This window comes from Salmo salar, chromosome ssa04 (assembly GCF_905237065.1).
Source record: "Salmo salar chromosome ssa04, Ssal_v3.1, whole genome shotgun sequence".
NCBI classification, from domain to species: Eukaryota; Metazoa; Chordata; class Actinopteri; order Salmoniformes; family Salmonidae; genus Salmo; species Salmo salar.
The window spans coordinates 61,227,032-61,250,743 of NC_059445.1; the positions used below are offsets into that span (position 1 = coordinate 61,227,032).

At 42.3% G+C, this 23,712-nt stretch overlaps 1 protein-coding gene across 6 annotated transcripts in view; it reads right to left on the bottom strand.

Moving 5' to 3' along the window:
- LOC106603445 (E3 ubiquitin-protein ligase TTC3) overlaps positions 1-23,712 on the bottom strand; it is a 61,689-nt gene that overhangs the window by 15,513 nt on the left and 22,464 nt on the right. For 5 of the 6 annotated variants that reach the window (XM_014197131.2, XM_014197130.2, XM_014197132.2 and 2 more), the window contains 21 exons: positions 15,536-15,572; positions 15,047-15,107; positions 14,537-14,621; positions 13,817-13,969; positions 12,172-12,252; positions 11,817-11,926; positions 11,592-11,718; positions 10,791-10,913; positions 10,597-10,698; positions 10,393-10,485; positions 9,886-9,956; positions 9,568-9,704; positions 7,524-7,844; positions 7,044-7,319; positions 6,873-6,919; positions 6,694-6,753; positions 6,543-6,613; positions 6,293-6,448; positions 5,614-6,112; positions 5,322-5,393; positions 3,064-3,213 (listed from right to left, as the gene is read on the bottom strand). In XM_014197131.2, coding sequence (XP_014052606.2) covers positions 3,064-3,213; positions 5,322-5,393; positions 5,614-6,112; positions 6,293-6,448; positions 6,543-6,613; positions 6,694-6,753; positions 6,873-6,919; positions 7,044-7,319; positions 7,524-7,844; positions 9,568-9,704; positions 9,886-9,956; positions 10,393-10,485; positions 10,597-10,698; positions 10,791-10,913; positions 11,592-11,718; positions 11,817-11,926; positions 12,172-12,252; positions 13,817-13,969; positions 14,537-14,621; positions 15,047-15,107; positions 15,536-15,572 — 2,832 coding nt within the window. The remainder of the gene's footprint in view (positions 1-3,063; positions 3,214-5,321; positions 5,394-5,613; positions 6,113-6,292; positions 6,449-6,542; positions 6,614-6,693; positions 6,754-6,872; positions 6,920-7,043; positions 7,320-7,523; positions 7,845-9,567; positions 9,705-9,885; positions 9,957-10,392; positions 10,486-10,596; positions 10,699-10,790; positions 10,914-11,591; positions 11,719-11,816; positions 11,927-12,171; positions 12,253-13,816; positions 13,970-14,536; positions 14,622-15,046; positions 15,108-15,535; positions 15,573-23,712) is intronic. The other variant, XM_014197134.2, reaches the window with a different exon arrangement.

The following is a 23,712-nucleotide window of genomic DNA, read 5'->3' on the forward strand; positions in this document are numbered from 1 at the left end:
TCGGCCTACGTCGCAATCCACGAGGAAACTGTGTGTGCAGCGTCAAAAGGACCTTGTGGCTGCAAGGAGCCAAGGTAAGTTGCTAGGTAGCATTAAACTTATAAAAAACAATCAATCTTCACAATCACTAGTTAACTACACATGGTTGATGATATTACTAAGTTAACTAGCTTGTCCTGTGTTGCATATAATCAATGCGGTGCCTGTTAATTAATCATCGAATCACAGCCTACTTCAACTTTGCCAAACGGGTGGTGATTTAACAAACGCACATTGCCGAAAAAAAGCACAATCTTTGCACAAATGTACCTAACCATAAACATCAATGCCTTTCTTAAAATCGATACACAGAAGTATATTTTTTTAAACCTGCATATTTAGTTAAGAAATTCATGTTAGCAGGCAATATTAACTAGGGAAATTGTGTCACTTTTCTTGCGTTCAGTGCAAGCAGAGTCAGGGTATATGCAACAGTTTGGGCCGCCTGGCTCATTGCGAACTAATATGCCAGAATTTTACATAATTATGGTTGTGCAATGTAACAGCAATATTTCAACTTAGGGTTGCCACCCGTTCGATAAAATACAGAACGGTTCCATATTTCACTGAAAGAATAAACGTTTTGTTTTACGAAATGATAGTTTCCGGATTTGACCATATTAATGACCAAAGGCTCGTATTTCTGTGTTTATTATATTATAATTAAGTCTATGATTTGATAGAGCAGTCTGAGTGGTGGTAGGCAGCAGCAGGCTCATAAGCATTCATTCAAACAGCACTTCACTGTGTTTGCCAGCAGCTCTTAGCAATGCTTGAAGCACAGCGCTGTTTATGACTCCAAGCCCATCAACTCCCGAGACTAGGCTGGCAATACTAAAGTGCCTATAAGAACATCCAATAGTCAAAGGTATATGAAATACAAAATGGTATAGGGAGAAATAGTCAACGCATTATAATTCCTATAATAACTACAACCTCAAACTTCTTATCTGGGAATATTGAAGACTCATGTTAAAAGGAACCACCAGCTTTCATATGTTCTCATGTTCTGAGCAAGGAACTTAAACGTTAGCTTTTTTACATGGCACATATTGCACTTTTACTTTCTTCTCCAACACTGTTTTTGCATTATTTAAACCAAATTGAACATGTTTCATTATTTATTTGAGACTAAATAGATTGTATGTATTATATTAAGTTAAAATAAGTGTTCATTCAGTATTGCTGTAATAGTCATCACTGCAAATATATATATATTTTTTTTTTAATATTTATATTTATATATATTTTTTTTATATAAAAAAAGATTAAAAAAACAAATAAATAAATAAATAAATAAATATATATATATATATATATATATATATATATATATATATATATATATATTTTTTTTTTTTTTTTTTTTTTTTTTTAAACGGCCGATTAACCAGTATCGGCTTTTATTGGTCCTCCAATAATCGGTATCGGTGTTGAAAAATCATAAAAGCGGTCGACCTCTATACTGTAAACTCAACTTCTCTGATGCATTCAGATTCAGTTTTCAAATTAAGTTCCCTAAATTCAGATTCAAAACCAAGAGACATCTTTGCCAGCCAGGAAAGGTAGAGAAGAACAAATGGCATCAAATGCTCACTGTGGTAAACAGAAACTTCTGGTGGTTTCTGAAGCCAATGTGGCATATTAAATGTATTTTCTTCCAATGAATTTGACTCTAGCATTTGAACAGTTTTGGCTATGCGCTATTGTGACACCATTCCTGAAAGCTAAGCAAATAAAAAAAAGGGTGTAATTTTTTATAAAAAATGTTTTTGTGCTCATAAACATACAACGCAAGTTTACTTTCAATCCGTCTATCTGCATATTTCAAGACATGGCATATGAGGGTGCGGTGAAATACCCAATTAGGTGGACCATACTTTTCTCGCCAATGATTGAAAGAAACACCTATTTAAATGAAAATCAAATGATCCTCCATCACTACGACAGTGGATGAATCAAATAAATGTATTACTTAAAATATTGAAAAGGTGTGGCCTATGGAGAAAAATAGAACAGTGCAATTTGACGCCATATGGCAGAGTGCATATGTAAAGTTCTGTAATGCTCAACGCAATGAAGGAAATAAATATTGGAGAAAAAAAAAAGAATATGGTTGAAATGCCCTGTCATAGCCCTTGTAAGGTTAGCCTTTCCACTCCCCATTTAATCTTGCTCTTGTGATTAACATGGTTCAAACCAGGTCTCTTACATGTACAAGACTGTTAGCCCACTTAGCTAAAGCCTATAGAGATAAGTTCAGGATGTTCATGTAAAGGACACGCTGCTTGCTTAACGAGTACTACTTCCAATTGATTCAGCGCATATGGACACTCAAACACCCACATGCATTCTGTGGAAGAGGAACATTTAAATTGGTTGTATTAAATTAGAACTCCCTTGTAACGCGGCCTGTGATCAAAGAGGGGAACAGAAAGCACATCCATGCTCCACTCTCTTAGCTTTCAGGAATGGGGTCATAATAGCTTATTGCCATAGCAGTTCAAATGCTAGAGCTAAATTCATAGGAAGAAAATAAATTCAACATGCCACATTGGCTTCAGAAATGTCTGTTTACCACAGAGATGTGATTCCATCTGTTCTCCTCTACCTTTGCTGGCTGGCAAAGTACCAGGATGTTGTCTCTGGTTCTGAATTTAGATGACTGACTTTGAAAACTAAATATGAATGCATCTGAGAAGACGCATATGAAACTTTGAAACATTTGAAATTAAAGCTTGTAAACGTGATACACAAGACAATGAATAAAATATATATCATATTGAAACTGAATATATAAATATTTAACTTGAATATTCAATTACATTTAAATAGAATGTAACTGAATGCAATATTCATTCAATTCAGTTTCAAATCATGAAATACAAGTTCAATTTATTAATTCAATGACTCAATTTGTGCATTAAACAAAAAATTATTACATTCAATAAAACATTTTTTGAATCAAAATACAATTTCTGCTGGCACTGAAATCGCTCCATATATGAAAGTACTCCTCCCTACCTGTATTAAATGGTTGATTTTCTCTAGCTCTCCTTCCAGGGCAGAGATCTCCTTTAGGCGTCTTTGCTTCACAGTGTCGTAGTCCTGCTTTATTTGCTGGATCTGCTGCTCAAACTCTGCATTACTCTTCTCTTTCTTTGCCATGTCTCCCTGTAACATGGAAACATGCATAATTCGAAAGGTCAATTTGATAGAGCACAATGTACTAGGTGCAATAGGCTTATTAGGGAAGGGAAAGGGGATACCTAGTCAGTTGCACAACAATGCATTGAACCGAAATGTGTCTTCTGCATTTAACCCAACCCCTCTGAATCAGAGGCTTATTAGGTAGGCTTATTAGCCTTAAGGCATCAGCATGCTTCCCAGCCAAAACAGTTTGGTAGTTTGTGCTTATATAAATGACATTTAGTGATGTTTGTTTTGGATTACAGCAAGTTTTTTTTGTTTGCTTAAAACCTGTCTGGGCTAAGGGGCAGTATTTTCACGGCCGGATGAAAAACATACCCAATTTAAACAGGTTACTACTCTGGCCCAGAAACTAGAATATGCATACTATTAGTAGATTTGGATAGAAAACACTGAAGTTTCTAAAACTGTTTGAATGGTGTCTGCGAGTATAACAGAACTCACATGGCAGAGAAACCTGAGAAAAATCCAAGCAGGAAGTGAAAAGTCAGAATTGTAGTTCTTGTTTTCATTCTATCGAAGCTCCAGTGTCTGTGGGGTGACGTTGCACTTCCTAAGGCTTCCATTGGCTGTCTAAAGCTTTCAGAAAGTGGTTGGAGCATTTTCCTGTCACTGGGCAGATAATAGGAGCTCAGTTACTGAGTGGTCTGCCTGGCAACAAAGGGATTGGATATCCTTGGTCCCGCGAGCTCGCCCCTCCTTTTTCTTCTTGAATGAATATGCTATTGTCCAGTTGGAATATTATCGCAATTTTAAGTTAAAAATACCATAAAGATTGATTTTAAACAGCGTTTGACATGCGTCTAAGTACGGTAATGGAACATTTTGACTTTGTCTCTCGTTCCGTGCTCGCGCGTTGCGCCTTTGGATAAGTGACCTGTACACACGAACAAAACGGAGGTATTTGTACATAAATATGGATTATTTCGAACAAAAACAACATTTCTTGTGGAAGTAGCAGTCCTGGGAGTGCATTCTGACGAAGATCAGCAAAGGTAAGAGAATATTTCTAATACTAATTCTGAGTTTAGGTTGCCCCAAACTTGGCGGGTGTCTGAATAGCTCACCATGATGGCTGAGCTATGTACTCAGAATATTGAAAAAAGTGCTTTCTCCGTAAAGCTATTTTAAAATCTGACACAGCGGTTGCATCCAGGGATAGTCTATCTATAATTCTTTAAATAATTGTTATGTATTTTGTCAACGTTTCTAATGAGTATTTTTGTAAATTGATATGCACATTCACCGGACGTTTTGGTAGGAATACATTTTCTGAACATCACGCGCCAATGTAAAATGCTGTTTTTGGATATAAATATGAACTTTATCGAACAAAACATACATGTATTGTGTAACAATGTCCTAGGAGTGTCATCTGATGAAGATCGTCAAAGGTTAGTGCTTCATTTAGCGGTGTTTTGGGTTTTATTGACATGTCCTTGCTTGGAAAATGGCTGTGTGATTATTTTGGTCTATGTACTCTCCTAACATAATCTAATGTTTTGCTTTCGCTGTAAAGCCTTTTTGAAATCGGACAATGTGGTTAGATTAACGAGAAGTTTATCTTTAAAATGGTGTAAAATAGTTGTATGTTTGAGAAAGTTGAATTATGACATTGTTGTTTTGGAATTTTCCGCCCTGATATTTCACTGGCTGTGTCCCAACCTAGCCCATAGAAGTTAAAATCAGCACAATTCTTTCTGGAGGTGAGCCGAAGTCTACGCCCTTCGTCGGTGATTGGTCAACAGTAGGGATTTGTCCATAAAGTCTTGTCATTCAATGAGACCACTCATTTTCATGCATTTTTGCAGAAAAATACTGCATCAAACATTGCGCGACTAAGATCTCTTTGGCAAAAAGTTCAAAAATTCATGAGATTTTAGTTATAATAAGGTAACTTATTAGAGCGTTGGGCCAGTAACCCAATGTTGCTGGTTCGTATCCCTGAGCCGACTAGGTGATAAATCTGTCCATGTGGTCTTGAGCAGGGCAATTAACCCTAATTGCTCCTGTAAGTCGCTCTGGATAAAAGCATCTGCTAAATGACTAAAATGTAGGTATTCAAAACTCACATTATTCCCTTCAAAAGGATCACAAGGCTCTGTGTTAACAGCCACTTCACTCAAGGTGACACAAGTTGATACCTACAGAAAGAACAAAGACATCACATTGCCTGCGATTACACAGGCTGCCCAATTATGATATTTTTTACACCAAATTGGTTTTTAGTCAGTCACAGATCTTTTCACATGAGATCTTCTGACCAGTTAGTGAAAGGAAAATCAGAATTGGGATATATGTCTAAACGCTAACCCTTGGTCGTGATCATAAAAACTTTCAAATTGAGTGAAGACAATTCCCCACCTGTACTTTTGCTGCAGTGTTTCCAGGTGCCTCGACTCCCTTTTCCTCTACATCGCTAATATAAAGGTCAAGATCCTGAAGGTTATCCAGATAATGGTTATCATACGATTTGTCCAATGGAGTTCCAATGGCTTGCAGAGAGCCACAGAATTGAACCGTGTTAGGCTGCACAGGGATAATAGCAATAGGCTCTTCATCACAATCCCTAGTTCCAGAATCTTGAGGATTTGGGAGAAACGCCAAATTGGGGATATCCCCAATGAAGCACAGATCATCCATTCTGTGAGTGTTGGCATCCTGCAGTGACACAGCGTGTTTCATAAGGCCCAGGAGGTTGTCAGTCATGATGAAGCGCAGCGATTCGAGGAGGAAAGGCTTCAGGCCGCCTGCCTCCTGGATCTTCTGCTGGGCGTCGGGAGGGAAGTTGTCCAGCTCCCCCACCAGCTGGGGGTCCTGGGCCTTCAGGGGACCGTACTCCTCCAGGATCTGGGCAAAGTAGCTGGGAGGAAAGATGCAGACATGCAGGTTAGAGGAGCCAGAGGCCATACACACAGGACAAATATGGATCAGCATGACATCTGAATACACAATACGTCATTGATACAAGTTATAACACATTTTTTGCAGACTAAGACCCTGTTGTCCAATACCAAAAGGAGAAACACTGGTACAAACTTACTCATACAAACTCTCCTTAGTCGGGTCGGGGTTGTGGTCCAATATTCTCTTGTAGTGGCTACTGCGGCTGCCATTGTTGTACTGTCCTTCAAACTCTGTCACCTGATCACGAAGATGATTGGGAACGCTGAATGGGTCACTGGGGTCAAGGAACATTCTGCCGAGAGAAATTATGACACGTTGAGAACAAGCTGGGGGTTGTCACTGTTTAGGCTTAATGATGATAGTGTTCTACTGATTAAGCAACTTACAAAGAGTCCTCCTCGAAAAAATCCTCATCCTCTCTTGAGGTACCACCTCTCATTCCCGACAAGACAAACGACTGAGAAAAATAAAATTAGACTGATGTCCAGAAAACACACAATTGCCTCCCTTTCCCTAGGTTTAAATCATAATGCTCACCCCCTTTGGCTCCTTCTGCTTTTTTTTGCGATTTCTGTTCTTAGTCTTAAAAAGGGAATTCTGAAATAAAATGAGTGAAGTTCGATGATCGGTCAAAGTTAAAAATCAATATGCCTAGGTTCAAATGCAACACCAACAGACAGTTTGCTTAAGTGTAGCATCCAACAATCAATACTTACAATTGTATTTTCATTCTCGGTCTTTTTAATCACTACACAAAGCCCATCTGAAAGAACAGTTTAGTTAAGACAACTGGAAAAAAGGAACCTAGCAGCACAACATATTCCAATCTTAGCCTCAAGGGGACCTTTTCCCTATTAACGAGGGTGCATGGGGGTCCAACCGCTTACCCATTATTTCAAAATAGTAATCCAGCGCAGCGTGGCAGGAGGCGTACTGGTCTCTGTGCTCCTCCAACGTCCAGATAAACAGCCTCATCTCCTGGGGAGGGGCCTGCTTCAGGTACTCCGTTATAGTCAGGCCAAGACGGCTAAAAAACTCAGGCATGGTGCCAAACTTCTCTATGAGCATGTCCTGCAGGGGGGCAAAATGTAGCAAAGGAGCTAAGTCCAGCTGCTCCAGGTGGTCTGCATAGCGGTCAATAAACAGTCCAGCTGCATTCAGACCTGGTGAGTACATCAGGGGAGGAAAAGGGAAATTAGCCAAGACGGCACATAAAGCCATGCCAATTTGTGTTGCTGCAGAGTACTTGATTAGAACCAGTAATCTAGTGGCGAGGGTACACAAGTATGCAGCTGGGAGGTTAGCATTGCTCTTCAATACACAAGTTGAAGGCCTGGTTACCAGGAGAAAATGTAATGTGTATTGACCTGAGCTGTCAAGTTTGTGGGCCCAGTCGTGCAGCATGGGACTGGTGTCCAGGCAGCCGCTCAGGCTGTGGATAAAGATGCGGGCCCACACCCGGTTCTTCCTTTCCAGGAGGAGCTCCACCACATCCCCCAGCGTCTCCGGCTGCCTCCCAGCATACGACATGCCCAGCTCGCTTCGCTTGATCCGGTCCATGTCCATCCATGGCTTAAGGTTCTTCATCAACACAGAGATGCTGTGGCTCTGGTCTCTGAACAGATCCTTGCTCTCGCTGATCTGAAGCAGAACACGGTCCCCGTAAGACAGCCAGGTGGGGGATAAGTCTGGAGAAGGGAGTTCAACAGTTAGGAACTGAGGATACTATGACAGAGAGAAACTGTTATGTGGTCAGAACAGAGTTTGGAATGTAACAGTGATGTGGATTGCATAATGTACACTGCTCAAAAAAAATAAAGGGAACACTTAAACAACACAATGTAACTCCAAGTCAATCACACTTCTGTGAAATCAAACTGTCCACTTAGGAAGCAACACTGATTGACAATACATTTCACATGCTGTTGTGCAAATGGAATAGACAAAAGGTGGAAATTATAGGCAATTAGCAAGACACCCCCCAATAAAGGAGTGGTTCTGCAGGTGGTGACCAAAGACCACTTCTCAGTTCCTATGCTTCCTGGCTGATGTTTTGGTCACTTTTGAATGCTGGCGGTGTTTTCACTTTAGTGGTAGCATGAGACGGAGTCTACAACCCACACAAGTGGCTCAGGTAGTGGAGCTCATCCAGGATGGCACATCAATGCGAGCTGTGGCAAGAAGGTTTGCTGTGTTTGTCAGCGTAGTGTCCAGAGCATGGAGGCGCTACCAGGAGACAGACCAGTACATCAGGAGATGTGGAGGAGGCCAACAACCCAGCAGCAGGACCGCTACCTCCGCCTTTGTGCAAGGAGGAGCAGGAGGAGCACTGCCAGAGCCCTGCAAAATGACCTCCAGCAGGCCACAAATGTGCATGTGTCTGCTCAAACGGTCAGAAACAGACTCCATGAGGGTGGTATGAGGGCCCGACGTCCACAGGTGGGGGTTGTGCTTACAGCCCAACACCGTGCAGGACGTTTGGCATTTGCCAGAGAACACCAAGATTGGCAAATTCGCCACTGGCGCCCTGTGCTCTTCACAGATGAAAGCAGGTTCACACTGAGCACATGTGACAGATGTGACAGAGTCTGGAGACGCCGTGGAGAACGTTCTGCTGCCTGCAACATCCTCCAGCATGACCGGTTTGGCAGTGGGTCAGTCATGGTGTGGGGTGGCATTTCTTTGGGGGGCCGCACAGCCCTCCATGTGCTCGCCAGAGGTAGCCTGACTGCCATTAGGTACCGAGATGAGATCCTCAGACCCCTTGTGAGACCATATGCTGGTGCAGTTGGCCCTGGGTTCCTCCTAATGCAAGACAATGCTAGACCTCATGTGGCTGGAGTGTGTCAGCAGTTCCTGCAAGAGGAAGGCGTTGATGCTATGGACTGGCCCGCCCGTTCCCCAGACCTGAATCCAATTGAGCACATCTGGGACATCATGTCTCACTCCATCCACCAACGCCACGTTGCACCACAGACTGTCCAAGAGTTGGCGGATGCTTTAGTCCAGGTCTGGGAGGAGATCCCTCAGGAGACCATCCGCCACCTCATCAGGAGCATGCCCAGGCGTTGTAGGGAGGTCATACAGGCACGTGGAGGCCACACACACTACTGAGCCTCATTTTGACTTGTTTTAAGGACATTACATCAAAGTTGGATCAGCCTGTAGTGTGGTTTTCCACTTTAATTTTGAGTGTGACTCCAAATCCAGACCTCCATGGGTTGATAAATTGGATTTCCATTGATTATTTTTGTGTGATTTTGTTGTCAGCACATTCAACTATGTAAAGAAAAAAGTATTTAATAAGATTATTTTAGTGTTCCCTTTATTTTTTTGAGCAGTGTATTTAGTCAGTGAAACAGGTTCCTTTGGAAAGGAACCTGTTGGACTATAAATGTAAGATGTCTGTACCCTTCTGTTTTATGATAATGGTCTCCCGATTCTCCAAAGGCATCTGATCATTCTTGTATTGCATAGTCAGAGAAGCATCTTGCCTATGTTGTTTCCGCCTGAGCTTACGATCCTCTTTGGATTTCAACTTTTTGAGACTGGCAAACAAAATGAAATGAAAAACATTAAGATACAGAAACAATTGTGATGGTAGTAATATTACTGCCTTGGTTAAAGATTTGCTTGACATACAAAATCTTTGATGTGCTCAGTCTGACAAATTGCATTGGGTATGGACATGCAGAAAAACTTAAGCACACAAATGTTGGTTCAACTGACCTTGAACATTTCTGATTTACTCTCAATTTTGCTGTACCTGTAGGTTTTTCAATAGATGCTGAAGACACAAACTAAAGACACAGAATAATACATTCATTAGTGTGCTCTAAAATGGCAATGACATTTAAAGATGCACTATGCAGAAATCGATCTGCCATTTCCTGGTTGCTAAAATTCTAATTGCATAATTTCAGTTTATGTGAAGAATAAAAAAATCAAGTATAGTGTAGAGAATCATTGTACCACCTAAACCACTGTTAAATATATTTTCCATAACCCAAAATATTGTATTTTCAGCTGGTGTACAAAACCAAAAGTAAGATGCAAAAATTAAAAATTTAGCAGGAATCATAGAAATAGCGCACATACAGATCTACCACTTCTTAGAATTGCTTTCAATGAAAATGACTGACCTATAACACGCAGCTCTATGTGAATTGCCCATAACGTTACATATTGCAGCTTTAATAATAACAACAACATGCCAACATTAGAGAAATGCCTTACCTCACATTTGACAAGCCCTGTTGAACCATAGATTTTAATATGGCAGATTCTACCCCTACATTCTGGAGTAAAGCATATTTCCTGCAGGAAATCCTGTGGGTAAAACAGATATGAGTATACTGGCAGCAAGTGAAGCAAAAGTGAATTGTGAAGCAAAAGAAAATTGGTGTGCACTTGAACTTGAAGGTTGCAAATAGATCTTACCTTTTCATTCTTATCAGAGAATGCTGTTGCTTTCAACTTCTTCCAACAGCTGATATGGTACTCCACTTTGCAGCCTTGGCAGCAAACCACACGAATGAAACCCTATGAGTAAAAAGACAGCAGTGAGTGTTTAGTGAACATGTTAGGTCTGACTTTCATGGAGGGAAACTAGGTTTATCACATTTGTCATTTACCTTAAAATCTGGATCTGTGAAGTAGATTTCCATTTTGGAATGGACAAGGCAATTCTGATGCCGACAAATTGCATCTGGTTTAGGTGGAAATTTGCATATCTCTATGGATTCTTCTAGCAGCTCCTGTTTTGAAGTTAAAATAAAAAAGCTGAACAAAATCAAAAACGACAGCAAGCAATGACACATTCCCTTCCTCATTTCAACAGTTGAGTTGATCCAAACCCAATGTCATAAGCTTCGTCTTCTGATATGGAGAAATCAAAATCGGACCAATACGCAGCGGATTGAGTGCTCATGTTTAGTTTAATTTGTAAAGTGAACACGAAAAAACAATTAACAAAGAACGACAGTTTCACAGGCTATACACAGCAGTGCAAAAACAATCTCCCACAAACTAACAGATGAAAACAGGCGACCTAAGTATGACTCAATCAGCAACAACGATGTACAGCTAGCTGTTCCTGATTGAGAGCCACACCAGGTCAACACAGAAATACAACACTAGACCAGCCCCCTAGAAATACAATACAAGAACATACCAACAACCCGGAACACATAAATCAAACACCCCATCTTACATAAATACATATCTAATAAACCCCTTAAATCAAATACCCTTTCTACATAGATACACCACTAAACCCAGAAACACTCTACACAAAATAACCCTCTATATAAACACATAACCAAAAATATGTACAACAAATACCCTCTGCCACGTCCTGACCAAACTACAATAACAAATAGGCCCTTTACTGGTCAGGACGTGACACCCAATTAAGACCATAAATGAGAACGTACCTTGAAATAGTCCAGCTTAGTCTCCTCAACAATAACTTTTGTGGTGGGCCAGGTCAGTTTGCCAGGTGTTATCTTTTTCTTAACCATTTGCATAGAATCAGAAAACTGTTGCAGAGCAACTGGAAATCTACAGGAGGGAGGAAAAAAAACATTTGCCCGTATACCCAGTGACATGCACCTAAAATTTACAGAGTGCTCTATAAACATGATCCCATCCGTAACTACCTGTTCTCCTTCTGATACACTTTTCCAATGCCGTAAAAAACCAGACACTGAAACTTCCGCTCTTCAAAGGTTATGATCTTTTCAAAGTCCCTTTGAGCTTCAGCAAGTTCCTAAATAGAAGAAGAAAAAAAACAGTACAAAGCCTGATGGTTTTGATGTCTCAACCACACTTACATGCCATTCAGCAGACGTTTGCGACTTAGTCATGCGTGCAAACAATTTAATGGTCCCGGGAATTGAACACACTACCCTGGAGTTACAAGTGCCATGCTCTACCAACTGAGCTACAAAAGGACCACTTGAAAAGCACAGTAGCCTTCCTCGGTATCTGGCGATCACACAGAAAGTTTCTTACCTCAGGTTGACCCATCTCTAACAGAGCTGAGGCATGGCCATAAAGCAGCACAACTTGGTCAAGAGCACAGAGGCCAAGTTCCTGGGGAGGAGAAAAAAGTGAATTAGCTGCTAGCTAAATTAGATAACGGCCAGTTAGCGTGCTAATGCAACTGATACTGTAACGTTATTTGAAACAGGCAAGGTAACCTTGTTGGCAAGCTAGCAAATATTAGCAAACATGCTTGCAAGCTAGCTAGCTAAATTGCGTTGGTTAGCTAGCTACTGCAGTTGCTCACCAATCTACACCAAACTATTTGCAAGGCTCATCGATCCCTCAACTGACTTAACAATTTTTTTTATAAATTCAGTCAAGCTAGCTTGGTACGTTAGCTGGCCAGACTAACAAACACATGCGACTACAGGGGTTTGTATACATCAAGTTCCTAAACACAGCTTTAACCATTTGCCAGCTAACAGTTGCAATGATTTCACCTACGACAAACATTACCATAGTTTAAAAAATAAACAAATAAAAAATTAAAAAAAATGGAGGAGAGAAGATAACTGAGCTAATTTACCTGACTAGCTAGATTTCCAACTGTAGCACATGAACCAGTCGAATGAATGACACTGTGAGCGAGTTTTGCATGGCCCAGTGCCCCCGGGTGGGTGAAGAGTTTACTTAGAGGGATACTTCAGGATTTTGGCAATGAGGACCTTTATCTAGTTCCCCAGAGTCAGATGAACTTGTGGATACCATTTATATGTCTGTGTCCAATAAGAAGGAAGTTCGAGGAAGTAACTAGCATTAGCACAATGACTGGTAGTCTATGGGTATCTACTAGCATGCTAGCCTTTCAATTTCCCTCTGGCACTCAGAGGCTGCATGACAGTGAACTTGCAAAGATACATTGGTGCAGAATGAGCAATGTTAACAAATGTACAAATCTAAAAAGACTAAATCAGGGTTTGCATCCCCACTCACCATCACGGCTAAATTATATTTGAAAAACTGATGGAGGAATAGATGTTTTGGTACTGTGATATTACTGTGGTACCGGTATACCATGCAACACTACAATAGAATTGTCTAAAATGTGCAAACTCCGCCCAGCTGGGGCAACGGGCCATGTAAAATGAACTCGCCCTGTGGGAGGAATGCAAAACATTTTACGTGAACACGCAAGTGAAGTTCAAATATTTATTGGTTCAATAAGGATGCACTTGCTATTGGATTTCACAGAGAGATGGGGGCAGGGGTGAGGAGTTTGGAAAAACCATAATCAACCAACTTCTGTCACCTTTGCAAACATAAAAGGCAGTGTGACAGTGAGAAACAAGAGTCCACACTTCTAAAAGGTACATAACTCTAAGAATTGCCTGTGTCAAGACAAGTTGTGGTTTAATATTTTCTGCTTTAGGCTTTTCTGAGAACGCACACCATGGCTCCTCCTCAACATCTGCACAAGGCCTTGCAAGTGAGTGTGTCTTCAATGATGGTTTTGCTCTAAATAAAAGCCCAGTTTCCTGTTATGATGCACCTTTCCTATTGCACATATCTATTGCTGTTGAGCCAAGAAAAAGTTGAGTACAGATTGAGCTGAAGTTGCCCCACATCTCTGACGGTTTCACTGATGGTGGGAGGGACAGGCTTCGTGCCGTACCTTTGGTGTGCTGGTCTCCAGGATGACAAGAGCCTGGGAGAAGGCCTGCTCTGCGTTGCGGTATCGCTGGTCCGCCAGGGCCGTGTGGGCATCCTGCACAGCTGACATCAGCGCGTCCCGCACACTGGGGTCTCTGGAGCTGCCTAATATTGTCTGAGTGGGAAGGGGTATCCATGAGTCACTAATAACCCGTAAGGTTGTTTCTAAAACACATTTTAACGTGAAAACTACTTCAGGAAATCATGCTTCAGCCTAGTTGACATGTTCTTTGAGATAAAAAGGACCCAATTAAATGGGATGAATATACAATCTGTTTCAGAGCCAGGGAGATAGTGGGTTAGAGGGTAGGCCACAGTATATTTCCATAATGAAGGGCATACCATTAGTGAGGGGGAAGGTAAAGGTTATGGCAGGAAATTGTTTGGTGTTGTGAAATCAAATGTGAAATTCTATTTCAGAGGGGTATACTACAAAGCAGGATCAATGAATTAGTTAGCTAACTTTGATAAACAACCAGAAATAACTTGATTTTCTGATTCAATAAGAAAGCTATAAACTTGTATTTTTTGGTTGTCGAGTCAGTTAGACCATTCCAAGCTAATCTTCCTAAAAAATAAGTCATTTCAGAATATTTAGATAAACTACCTCAGATTCTGCTTTGTAGTATACCCCTCTGAGCTGTAACATCATGACATTGTTGTCACACTATTAAAGCTGTACCTTTGAATACTGGTTTCTGCTCTTCCCTTTCGGTTTCTCTGAAGCGATGTGCTGTGATTTGCTGCTCTTTTTATCAGCCATTTGCCTGAAAAAAAAAGAAAGAAAAAAACTGCTTATCGTATTTTGTATACTTTTTAGAGTAGCCTACTATAGTCAATTGCAGAGTACAAAAACGTGACTGAATGTACCCAACTGTCTCAAATGGTCTAACCAGAGTTACTTGAGACCAACCAAAAACAGGAAATCACCCAAGTAGAACTGTAGACAATTATTTGACATGATTTGACTAGCACTATCAAACATTAAAGAAGTTAGCAAGAATGCACATACCACACAATACTTCCATTTTCAACTAACAATTCCTCTCAAGAACGTGTCTTATGGTGCTTTTCCTACACAATTTAACAACGATTCAGATGCTTGGTTGGGTTCAATAAATCAGTAACGAAATAAACAGATCCATTGTTCATTTATTAAAAACCTTGTAATCAAATCAATCATAAAACTCACCTTTTCGTCTCTTTCGGCCCCTCTGCATTATCCTGTGAATGTGCTCTCCCTTCAGCTTTCACTAGGGAGAAAAGGGTTCGTTTTGGAAATCTCAGCGAAGAAAACATGTACAAAACCAGCAACTCTGGAGAAAGTGGTGGTGTGTGCTCTTAAAGAAACAGCTCAGGGAAGTCAAAACAACCACAAGGTTCTGGGCTGCAAGACAGACTGGCTTAACTTGTTCTCAGAGTTGCAACAGCATTAGGCATTTTTCAACACTGTTCACGTGAGGGGGTGGGGAAGAGAGGGCCGTATTCTGAATATGCTATGTCAGCGCCTAAGTAACAGACTTATTTCAACAGCATTTCTAGAGATGCCTACAAATCTGCATTGAATTTAATTCAAAAACTAAAATCTAAAACAAATTGCTCCTATCTTTTTCAACCTTAACAGAATACCTTTATATTAATTTCGAGCAAAGGCAGAAATGGCAGCAAAAATAGCCCTTACCTGGCTGTGTCAGACTTTCCACCTTGACTCCCGAGAACTGGGTTTGACAACATGAAAATAACAGAAATATACATTTCCTAAAACATTATGGATTACATATTTGGACAGCAAAACATCCCCAAAAGTATTACTCACAACTGGATTTATTTAGAAACATTAATGTCCATTAATAGATGACGTCAATTCTATAGCTGATCAAACAGCTCATTGATCAGTGCACGACAAAGCAATCACCAGTTGCAGTACTTGAAACTACAATGTGTTAACTTCTTGGGTACCCGACAAAATTCACAGAAATTTGAGTTTTTGATCAGTCATTATGATTGAAACCAAGTCTAAGAAGCAGTAGATCTATTCTATGTGCATTATTTCTATAAATCACAAAGTATTTGCATCTAATTTTGTACAAATCTAATTTTATTTGTCACACGCACCGAATACAACAGGTGTAAACATCACCATGGAATGTTTACTTACAAGCCCTTAACCAACAACGCAGTCCCACAAATAGAGTTAAGAAAATATTTACTAAATAAAAAATAACGAGGCTATATACAGGGGGTACCGGCACAGAGTCAATGTGCGGGGGTACAGGTTAGTCAAGGTCATTTGTAGATGTAGGTAGGAGTAAAGTGAGTAGGGGGGGGAGGTTCAGTGAAAATAGTCCAGGTGGCCTTTTTATGAATTCAGTCTTATGGCTTGGGTGTAGAAGCTGTTAAGGAGCCTTTTGGACCTAGACTTGGCGCTCTGGTACTGCTTGCTGTGCGGTAGCAGAGAGAACACTATGACTTGGGTGACTGAAGTTGACAATTTTTTGGGCCTTCCTCTGACACCACCTAGTTAGTATAAAGGTCCTGGATGGCAGGAAGCTTGGCCCCAGTTATGTGCCAGCGAAACAGTCTTGTAGTGTAGCATCCGCGTCATCTGTCCACTTCCGTATTGAGCGAGACACTTGTACTTCCTGTATTAATTTTTTCTTGTATATCAGGAAGATAGAATTATGGTCAGATTTGCCAAAATGGAGGGCGAGGGAGAGCTTTGTTTGAGTCTGTGTGTGGAATAAAAGTGGTCTAGAGTCCCCCCCCCCCCTCTGGTTGCGCATGTGACATGCTGGTAGAAATTAGGTAAAACGGATTTAAGTTTACCTGCATTAAAGTCCCCGGTCACTAGGAGCGCCACTTCTGGATGAGAATTTTCTTGTTTGTTTATGGCCTTCTACAGCTCGTTGAGTACTGTCTTAGTGCCAGCATTGGTTTGTGGTGGTAAATAGACAGCTCTGAATAATATAGATGAGAAATCTCTTGGTAGATCGTGTGGTCTACAGCTTATCATGAGGTACTCTACCTCAGGCGAGTAATACCTCGAGACCCCTTTAATATTAGACATCATGCACCAGCTGTTATTGACAAATAGACACCCCGCCCCTCGTCTTACCAGATGTAGCTGCTCGGTCCTGCCGAAACACAGTTAGAAGCCAACCAGCTCTATATTATCCGTGTCGACGACATGGATAATATAGAGCTGGTTGGCTTCTAACCGTGTCGTCGTTCAGCCATGACTCGGTGAAGCATAAGATTACAATTAATGTCCCGTTGGTAGGATAGTCTTGATCGTAGATCATCCAGTTTATTTTCCAGTGATTGCACGTTGGCTAATAGGACGGAGGGTAGTGGCGGTTTACTCACTCGCCAACAAATTCTCACAAGGCACCCCAATCTCCGCCCCCAGTATCTCCATCTTTTCTTCATGTGAATGAAGGGGATATCCATTGCGTCAGACTCATTAAAGAAAAAAAATCATCGTCCAGTTAGAGATAAGTAATTGCTGTTCTGATGTCCAGAAGTTATTTTCAGTCATGGTACAATCATTCTCTACACCAGTGGTTCCCAACTTTTATAGTGCTGTACCCCTTCAAACATTCAACCTCCAGCTGCGTACCACCTCTAGCACCAGGGTCAGCGCACTCTCAAATGTTTTTTTTGCCATCATTGTAAGCCTGCGCGCACACACACACACACACACACACATTAAACATAAGAATGAGTGAGTTCATCACTTCTCACGAGCCGGGTTGTGACAAAGAGCTCTTATAAGACCAGGGCACAAATAATAATTTTGCTCTTTATTTAGCCATCTTACATATAAAACTTTATTTGTTCATCAAAAGTTGTGAATAACTCACAGGTTAATGAGAAGGGTGTGCTTGAAAAGATGCACATAACTCTGCCATGTTGGATTTGAGTCTCAGTCTTAAATCATTTTCCACAAAGTCTGTGCCTGTATGTAGTTTTCATGCTAGTGAGGGCTGAGAATCCACTCTCACATAGGTACGTGGTTGCAAAGGGCATCAGTGTCTTAACAGCACGATTTGCCAAGGCAAGGAACTCTGAGCGCAGCCCTACCCAGAAATCTGGCAGTGGCTTAAAAAAATTAAATAAATAAAAGTAATAAGTAATTTAAGAGCAGCAGTACAATAACAATAGCGAGACTATATAAGGGGGGTACCAGTACAGAGTCAATGTGAGTTATTAAAGTGACTATGCATAGATAAGAGAGTAGCAGCAGTGTAAAAGGGTGGGGTGGGGGGCAATGCAAATAGTCTGGGCAGCCATTTAAATTAGATGTTCAGGAGTCTTATGGCTTGGGGGTAAAAACGTTTGAGAAACCTTTTCGTCCTAGACTTGGCGCTCAGAGAGAACAGTCTAGGACTAGGGTGGCTGGGGTCTTGGACAATTTTTAGGGCCTTCTTCTGACACCGCCTGGTATAGAGGTCCTGGATGGCAGGAAGCTTGACCCAGGTGATGTACTGGGCCAATGCACTACCCTCTGTAGTGCCTTGCATTCGGAGGCCGAGCAGTTGCCATACCAGGCAGTGATACAACCTATCAGAATGCGCTCAATGGTGCAGCTGTAAAACCTTTTGAGGATCTGCGGACCCATGCCAAATCTTTTCAGTCTCCTGAGGGGGAATACGTTTTAGCGTGCCCTCTTCACAACTGTCTTGGTGTGCTTGGACCATGTTAGTTTGTTGGTGATGTGGACACCAAGGAACTTGAAGCTCTCAACCTGCGCCACTACTGCCCCGTCGATGAGAATGGGGGTGTGCTCGGTTCTCCTTTTCCTGTAGTCCACAATCTCATTTGTCTTGATCACATTGAGGGAGAGGTTGTTGTCCTGGCACCAGAAGGCCAGGTCTCTGACCATCTCCCTTTAGGCTGTGTCGTCGTTGTCGGTGATCAGGCCTACCACTTGTGTCATCGGCAAACTTAATGGTGTTGGAGTCGTGCAGTCATGAGTGAACAGGGAATACGAGTGGACTGAGCACGCACCCGAGGGGCCCCTGTGTTGAGGATCAGCATGGCGGATGTGTCATTTACCCTTACCACCTGGGGGCGGCCTGTCAGGAAGTCCAGGATCCAGTTGCAGAGGGAGGTGTTTAGTCCCAGGGTCCATAGCTTAGTGATGAGCTTTGAGGGCACTATGGTGTTGAAAGCTGAGCTGTAGTCAACGAATAGCATTCTCACATAGGTGTTTCTTTTGTCCAGGTGGGAAAGGGCAATAGAGATCGCATAATCTGTGGATCTGTTATGGCGGTATGCAAATTTGAGTGGGTCTAGTGTTTCTGGAATAATGGTGCTGATGTGAGCCATGACCTGCCTTTCAAAGCACTTCATAGCTACGAGTCGGTAGTCCTTTAGACAGGTTACCTTCGCTTCCTTGGGCACAGGGACTATGTTGGTCTGCTTAAAACACGTTGGTATTATAGACTCGGACAGGGAGAGGTCGAAAATGTCAGTGAAGACACTTGCCAGGTGATCAGTGCATGCTCGCAGTACATGTCCTGGTAATCCGTCTGTCCCTGCGGCCTTGTGAATGTTGACCGGTTTAAAGGTCTTACTCACATCAGCTGCAGAGACCGTGATCACACTCTTCCGGAACAGCTGGTGCTCTCATGCATGTTTGTGTTATTTACCTCGAAGCAAGCGTAGAAGTAGTTTAGCTCGTCTGGTAGGTTTGTGTCACTGGGCAGCACTCGGCTGTGCTTCCCTTTGTAGTCTGTATTGATTTGCAAGCCCTGCCACATCCGACGAGCGTCAAAGCTGGTGTAGTACGAGTCGATCTTAGTCCTGTATTGACGCTTTGCCTGTGATGGTTCGTCGGAGAACATAGCGGGATTTCTTATAAGCTTGTGGGGACGACGGCATCGATGAACTTATTGACGAAGCCAATGACTGATGTGGTGTACTCCTCAATGCCATCAGAGGAATCCCGGAACATATTCCAGTCTGTGCTAGCAAAACAGTCCTGTAGCATTGCATCTGCTTCATCTGACCACTTTTATTGATCGAGTCACTGGTGCTTCCTGCTTTAATTTTTGCTTGTAAGCAGGAGGACAGAATTGGATGGATTTGCTAAATGGAGGGCGAGCTTTGCATGCGTGGAGCAAAGGTGGTCCAGAGTTCTTCTCCCTCTGGATGCACATTTAACATGGTGATAGAAATTTGGTAAGACCTTTAAGTTCCCCTGCATTAAAATCCACGGCCACTAGGAGCGCCGCCTCTGGGTGAGCGTTTTCCTGTTTGCTTATGGCGAAATACAGCTCATATTATGGCGGAGTACAGCTCATATTATGGCGGAGTACAGCTCATATTATGGCGGAGTACAGCTCATATTATGGCGGAGTACAGCTCATATTATGGCGGAGTACAGCTCATATTATGGCGGAGTACAGCTCATTGAGTGCAGTCTTAGTGCCAGCCTCCGTCTGTGGTGTATGTAGACCGCTACGAAAAATACAGGTGAAAACTCTAGGTAGGTGGAGTATTTCATGATAAGCTGTAGACCACACTACCTCAGGCGAGCAAAACCTTGAGACTTCCTTAGATATTGTGCACCAGCTGTTAGTTACAAAAATACATAGTCTGCCACCCCTTGTCTTACCTGATGCCGCTGTTCTATCCTGCCGATGCAGCGTATAACCAGCCAGCAGTATGTTGTTCATGTCATCGTTCAGCCACGACTACGTGAAGCATAAGATATTACAGTTCTGAATGTCCCGTTGGTAGTTTAATCTTCTGCGTAGGTCAATTTTATTTACCAAAAGATTGCACGTCTGCTAGCAGAATGGAAGGCAGTGGGGATTTATTAAATCGCCTACGAATCCTCAGAAGGCAGCCAGCCCGCCGATCCCTTTTTCTCCGCCTTCTCTTCACGCAAATGATGGGGATCTAGACCTGTTCCCGGGAAAGCAGTATGTCACTCACATCGGGCTCGTTAAAGAAAAAAAAAGGATTCTGCCAGTTCGTGGTGAGTAATCGCAGTTCTGATGTTCAGAAGTTCTTTGTCATAAGAGACAGTAGCAGCAGCATTATGTACAAAATAAGTTACAAACAAAAAACACGATTGGATAGGAACACTTAAAACATCAGCCTTCTCCGGCGCCATCTTAACTCACTGATGTCACAAAGCTGTCCAGTACTTTAAAAAAACCTGTTGTCCTGGATTCCAGTGGTTTGCAGAAGAGGATGTCTTCCTTAATTGCATCCGTAATGGGTCAGCGGTCAAACGACCTCCACTCATCACTGTCAAACGCTCCCTGAAACACTTCAGCGAGCAAGCCTTTCTAATCGACCTGGTCCGGGTATCCTGGAAGGATATTGACCTCATCCCATCAGTAGAAGATGCCTGGTTATTTTTTTTAAATGCCTTCCTCACCATCTCAAATAAGCATGCCCCATTCAAGAAATGTAGAACCAGGAACAGATACAGCCCTTGGTTCTCTCCAGACCTGACTGCCCTTAACCAACACAAAAACATCCTGTGGCGTTCTGCATTAGCATCGAACAGCCCCCGTGATATGAAACTTCTCAGGGAAGTTAGAAACCAATACACCCAGGCAGTTAGAAAAGCCAAGACTAGCTTTTTCAAGCAGAGATTTGCTTCCTGCAACACAAAATCCAAAAAGTTCTGGGACACTGTAAAGTCCATGGAGAATAACAACACCTCCTCCCAGCTGCCCACTGCACTGAGGATAGGAAACTCTGTCACCACCGATAAATCCACTATTATTCAGAATTTCAATAAGCAATTTTCTACGACTGGCCATGCTTTCCACCTGGCTACCCCTACCGCGGTCACAGCACCCCCGACAGCTACACGCCCAAGCCTTCCCCATTTCTCCTTCTCCCAAATCCAGTCACCTGATGTTCTGAAAGAGCTGCAAAATCTGGACCCCTACAAATCAGCCGGGCTAGACAATCTGGACCCTTTTTTTCTAAAATTATCTGCCAAAATTGTTGCAACCCCTATTACTAGCCTGTTCAACCTCTCTTTTGTGTCGTCTGAGATTCCCAAAGATTGGAAAGCAGCTGCGGTCATCCCCCTCTTCAAAGGGGGGGACACTCTTGACCCAAACTGCTACAGACATATCTATCCTACCTTTCTAAGGTCTTCGAAAGCCAAATTAACAAACAGATTACCGACCATTTTGAATCCCACCGCACCTTCTCCGCTATGCAATCTGGTTTCAAACTGGTCATGGGTGCACCTCAGCCTCGCTCAAGGTCCTAAACGATATCGTAACCGCCATCGATAAGAAACAATACTGTGCTGCTGTATTCATTAACCTGGCCAAGGCTTTCGACTCTGTCAATCACCACATCCTCATCGGCAGACTCAACAGCCTTGGTTTCTCAATTGATTGCCTCGCCTGGTTCACCAACTACTTCTCTGATAGAGTCCAATGTGTCAAATCGGATGGCCTGTTGTCCGGGCCTCTGGCAGTCTCTATGGGGGTGCCACAGGGCTCAATTCTTTGGCCAACTCTTTTCTCTGTATACATCAATGATGTCGCTCTTGCTGCTGGTGAGTCTCTGATCCACCTCTACGCAGACGACACCATTCTGTATACTTCTGGCCCTTCTTTGGACACTTAACAACCCTCCAGATGAGCTTCAATGCCAAACAACTCTCCTTCCGTGGCCTCCAACTGCTCTTAAATACAAGTAAAACTAAATGCATGCTCTTCAATCGATCGCTGCCTGCACCTGCCCGCCCGTCCAGCATCACTACCCTGGACGGTTCTAACTTAGAATATGTGTACAACTACAAATACCTGGGTGTCTGGTTAGACGAAACTCTCCTTCCAGACTCACATCAAACATCTCCAATCTAAAGTTAAATCTAGAATTGGCTTCCTATTTCACAACAAAGCATCCTTCACTCATGCTGCCAAACATACCCTCGTAAAACGGACCATTCTACCGATCCGCGACGATGTCATTTACAAAATAGCCTCCAATACCATACTCAATAAACTGTGTGCAGTCTATCACAGTCCCATCCGTTTTGTCACCAAAGCCCCATATACTACCCACCACTGCGACCTGTACGCTCTCGTTGGCTGGCCCTTGCTTCATACTCGTCGCCAAACCCACTGGCTCCAGGTCATCTACAAGACCCTGCTAGGTAAAGTCCCCCCTTATCTCAGCTCACTGGTCACCATAGCAGCACCCACCTGTAGCACGCGCTCCAGCAGGTATATCTCTCTGGTCACCCCCAAAGCCAATTCCTCTTTTGGCCGTCTCTCCTTCCAGTTCTCTGCTGCCAACGACTGGAACGAACTACAAAACTCTGAAACTGGAAACACTTATCTCCCTCACTAGCTTTAAGCACCAGCTGTCAGAGAAGCTCACAGATCACTGCACATAGCCCATCTATAATTTATCCCAAACTACCTCTTCCCCTACTGTATTTATTTATTTAGCTCCTTTGCACGCCATTTCTATTTTGCACTTTCTTCCACTACAAATCTACCATTCCAGTGTTTTACTTGCTACTTTGTATTTACTTTGCCACCATGGCCTTTTTTGCCTTTACCTCCCTTATCTCACCTCATTTGCTCACGTTGTATATAGTCTTATTTTTCTACTGTATTATTGACTGTATGTTTGTTTTACTCCATGTGTAACTCTGTGTTGTTGTATGTGTCGAACTGCTTCGCTTCATCTTGGCCAGGTCGCAATTGTAAATGAGAACTTGTTGTCAACTTGCCTACCTGGTTAAATAAAGGTGAAATAAAAATAAATAAAATTGACCCCCCATAAACATAACAGACATACCAGGAGCTGTGCCAGGCCAGCCATGTCTGTTGACTCATCCAGCTGTAACGTATAGAA